The 4,701-nt window shown below is 46.3% G+C and overlaps 1 protein-coding gene across 1 annotated transcript; it reads right to left on the minus strand.

Annotated features, from left to right (window-relative positions):
- Window positions 1-1,228: 1,228 nt before the first annotated feature.
- On the minus strand, window positions 1,229-3,805 carry LOC127294493 (WD repeat-containing protein VIP3). Its single transcript, XM_051324322.2, has 2 exons — window positions 3,375-3,805; window positions 1,229-2,043 (listed from the first exon to the last, which is right to left on the minus strand). The coding sequence occupies exons 1-2, from the start codon at window positions 3,717-3,719 to the stop codon at window positions 1,420-1,422; spliced, it is 969 nt and encodes a 322-aa protein (XP_051180282.1). The 5' UTR covers window positions 3,720-3,805; the 3' UTR covers window positions 1,229-1,419.
- Window positions 3,806-4,701: the final 896 nt, after the last annotated feature.

Raw genomic sequence — 4,701 nt, forward strand, 5'->3', positions numbered from 1 at the left:
CTAGGCATAGGAATGATCAACCAGGATTTGAACATATCATATTTATTTCCTTCTGTGTGTTGATGCATTCTGTTCTTTTATGAATGATATGTTTTCTTTCATTGGTGTTGATTGAGGATCTTCCAACATATGCTGGGTTGAAGATGTTGTCGCATGGTGCTTCTACCCAAGGCATTTTTCCAATGATAGTTGGGTCGATCTGAGTATTCAAGAATACTTGTTAAAAACTAAGTATAACAGTATCCCGTCGATTGTTCCTCGTGAGCCGAGTGCTTTTAAATATACTACTATCATCAATGACTACTTTAAAATATTTTCCAGGGAACTTTTTCCTGCCGTACTTGATAGTTTGTGATTGATATGGTGTTTGAAGGTAGCAATGTACTCAGGAGGCAGGGACACGGCTCCCCTCGATACCACCAGCGGGTGGCAAAGCTGCAAAGGCAGAGCGAAGTGGCAGTTCCGTTTGCTCCCTCCTTGCAGCTTGCATCTGAATGTGATTTTGCTCCATCAGCCTCCGAAGACTATAATTTCAAGGTATGAAAGCGAAACCCCTGTCTCTGCCTTATGTCGATTGCCTTCATGATGTAGTATTGTTCTCTTTCTGTCGATGTAATTTGGTTCTTCTATGTTTCTTGGGCATACATGCTTCCAACACTCTCAGTTGTTGTGTGCCACCGCATGTCGAAATTCATTTCCTTGTGAGCTAAAACATGACATAACTAATTGGAGTTGCAGTAGCAGTTTTTTTTTTTTTTTTTTTTTTTTTTTTTTGCTTAAGTAATTAGCTCTAGTGTGATCTTAGTTATCAACAAGTCTAATATCACAGCCAAGACAACGATTTGCATTGTTCTTCCACGCCAAAAGAACCAAAATGCAGATAGCAGAAGTCCTTGAATTCAAAGCCAAGAGCTCGCACTTTGCAGCATCGCATAACAACACTGCTAACATGATCTTCTGAAGCCAAACAAACAATCAATGACCCGGACGAAGTCACAGGTTAGCAGACACTGTCGCAATGTCCCAGAGAGTTCAGACCGTGAACATGCCATACGGCGATCTTCCTAGGCACAGCGACGTTTACAATCTTGCAAGGTATCCACAGTGGCTTCAGCGACGCTTTCTTTTATATTTCCGTTCATATATACAACTGAATATAAAAGAAACCGCGGCCCATAATCTTATACATTTCATTTCTATGCGCTCAGTTAGCAAAAAGCAGACGGCATAGCACAAATAAGGTCGAAACTGAAATAACAAAGCCGTGATCACTGGCAGGAAAAGGGATGAGTTTACAACTCGCCAGCCTTCCAAACGCTGCTACAAGTACTTGCAAGTTAGAGGGTTGATCAGCGTCGTACAACAAGTCATCCAGACTACATGGCGAGGTAGATACTAGCTGTCCATAAGTCTGTAAAACTAGGAGTAATCGTAGAGGGAGATGCTCTTGTCGTCCGAGGCGCTCGCGAGCCGTCCCGCACGGACTCCTTCCCCTCCCGGCGGCCGGAACGCAACAGCCCAGACCTGGTCGGAGTGGTTGCTCATCGTCTGCACTGACGCCCTCGCATTGATGTCCCAGAGCCGTACGGTGCGGTCGCTGGAGCCCGTCGCCACCGCCATGCCATCCGGGCTCACGTCGATGCTCAGCACCCAGCTCGCGTGCCCAGACATGGCCCCGATGAGGCCCTTCTCCTTGGCGTCGTATATGTGGATATGGGAGTCGTCACAGCCGGTGAAGAGCACATGAGGATCCACCGGGGAGAACACCATGGACCTCACTGGCATGTGGTGGCCCTCCAGATGGTGGAGAAACTTCATACGGACCGCGTCGTACACAGCTATTGTGCCATCCATGGATCCACATGCTAAGAGCTTGCCATCTGGGCTCCACGCAACTGAAAGAACAAACTTGCCGCTGCCAGTCTTATCAGGGCGAGCTCCCTCTGGGCGTGGAACAGGAAGGCTGGCAATAGGCTGCCACTTCTCTGTGTCCCAGAGTTTCACTGATCCACTGCCACCACCAGCTGCAGCCAGAGCAACACCCTGAGAAAGAACACATTTGATTGATCTGTTAATAACTGGACCTGAGCAACGAGCATCCAAATAACGTGATTCCTTAATAAAGCAGGATAACTCATTCACAGTTTTCCTTCATATGTGCCACCTTATTGATTATTACAGTACAATATTATATTGGTAGTCAAGGTTTCAAACAATCATGTCAAAACCAAAAAGACTGCACATGGAACAAAATCAGGTGAAACTAGTTTTTGACCTTGCAAGCTTTGCACCAGGTACGACTGATTAAATACGCTTGGTCGAAACATATTTCCTCCGTCCCAAAATAAGTGACTCAACTTTGGCTAGATAAGGATGCATCTAGACGCATTTCAACTATAAATACATCCGTATCTAGAAAAATTTGAGTCACTTATTTTGAGACGGAGGGAGTATTAAAATTTGATCCCTAACAGCAAGGCACACTCACAAATCATGGAACAACAATCATTTACAGTTACCAGCTATATGCCGTCTTTGCAATTTCCAATGAGGAATAGGTGAACAGCATAAGAAAATAATGTTATGTCACAAAATCCAGTATTGATCTTGAAAGTAACCATCAAGAAGGCAATAGGCACAGAGCCAAGGACAGACTGTTTGGCACATAAATTTTGTAGCAATACTTGCATACCGTCCAAATGCTGTACATTAGTATTGGTTAACCAGTTTAATGAGGCCCCAGCTTATAATAATGAAATATGAACTCTATCCACCAGTAATTTAAACGAACAGTTATCTGCAATATTCATTCAGGACCTTAATTTACTCCAGAAAGAAAGCACAAAACATAATCTTCAGAGTGTAGAAAATATAAGCTAATAGGTTGAATTAAAAAATGCACACACTTGACAACAAACAACAATGGTCTATAATCAGACTCAAAATAACTTTTCTTACTTGTAAATTTACTGCAGTGTTAGTACATAAAACAAACACCAAGGATAACGTGCCGTAAAATGCAGGCCAGTGCACCTCACTAAACAAGTTCACGCTTGCTTGTTTTCAGGTACCTTTGTAAAAGAACTAGTCTTGTCCCTTTCTCAATTTCACCACGAAATGCAAATCAGGAAATGCACTCTAACAGCATTTGACTAAAGCCCACAAATTACTTCAATTTCACTTCCCAATTACATTAGTAGAAAAGCAAGGAAACCAAGGCAGTGCTTTGATTGTATTCTGTGCTAGAATCAGGCAAAACTACCAAAGCATCTTAATAAAGAAGCACACCTTTCAAGCATCTCCCAGTCGAGCCTACTCAACCGCAACTTACGAGCAGAGAGGTCACGCAGGCATACAGGAAGTCAGCGCCTTACCTTAGGGTGGAACTGGACGCCCCAGACCTCGGAGGGCGGGGCATCGAGAGTGGCGACTGAAGCGCCGGAGTCGACATCGAAGACGCGGATGTAGCTGTCGAGGGAGACCGCGGCAGCTATGACCCCGGCCGGGTGCGCCGCGAGGGAGAGCACCCCGAGCGCGTGGCCCCGGGCCGGCGGCGACGCGGCGGCGAGGTCGTCGGGGCGCCAGGCGCGGACGGTCTCGTCGAGCGCGCCGGTGAGGAGCAGCGCCGTGGGGCGGTGGTCGGCAGCAGGGACCCACGCCGCCGCCCAGATCGACTCCTCGTGAGCCCCGTCCACCGACTTGAGACCGGCGAGCTTCATTCTCCCTTCTCTCTTGCTCTGCGACGAACGAAACCCTAGGCGTTTGATCTGGTTGGTGAGGGCATATGGTAGGGGAGGGGTTCGTGGGTTTTGGAAGAGGTTTAATAATAATAAAAAAGGAAATCTCACGGAATGACTGGGCCGTTTTTTTTAGGGGAGTGTATGGGCCGTGTTAATTGTATTGGATCCAGACCCACCACCTTGCAAAGCCTTCTCTCTAGGACCGCTCTCGGCCCCCATCTGTTACCCTCTCCTCTCCGGCGTTGGCCAGCGTAAGACGGACGACAAACCCCTTCTTGTACATTTGTAGTGGCACAGAGCTCGAGTTTGGCGCGATACCAATAGATTGGAGTGCTTGCTAGGTGCATACGAGCTTCATCCGACAACTCTTGGTAATGTTTATCTTCTTCATGGTGCTCCCATGATCGAAAGTAGAGGTGGAGATCGTAAACATCTAAGACATCTCCTTCAATAAGCCAAACTATCCTCTAGTCTGGACCTGGAGGCTTGGGGCGTGTAGATGGCTTTGGATTGGAGTCTCGTTCTTTCTTTTTCAGCCATCAGGGAGAGATGTGGCATTGTCGTATGTTTATCTGCATGACGGGGTGATCGAGTTGTGTTCTTATGGCGTTCCGCAATAGAGGACTCGCAATGACAACTTTCCTCTTGCCTCCGCTTCTTATGGTCGGTAGGCGGCCCTCCCCAACCATGTTATAGTGGTTGCTCAACCTCCTACCTGCATGCTGCGGCGGAGAAGGGTCCGAAGAGAGTTGATTGCATTTTCCATTTTCATTTTGGGGTACTTGGTGTAAAAGTGAAGGTCATGTTTGTAATTTCCTTTTCTTATTGGACCTTTCTGTAAATTAAAATCCCAACTCTCTGATATAAGTAGCTCTGGGTCCTTCGGACCAACCCTTATTCATTTTTTATTGGGTCTAGTGGTATACAATATGTAGATCTAGCCCTCATGATGATTTTATCA

Source organism: Lolium perenne, chromosome 4, assembly GCF_019359855.2.
Source record: "Lolium perenne isolate Kyuss_39 chromosome 4, Kyuss_2.0, whole genome shotgun sequence".
Taxonomy (NCBI): domain Eukaryota; kingdom Viridiplantae; phylum Streptophyta; class Magnoliopsida; order Poales; family Poaceae; genus Lolium; species Lolium perenne.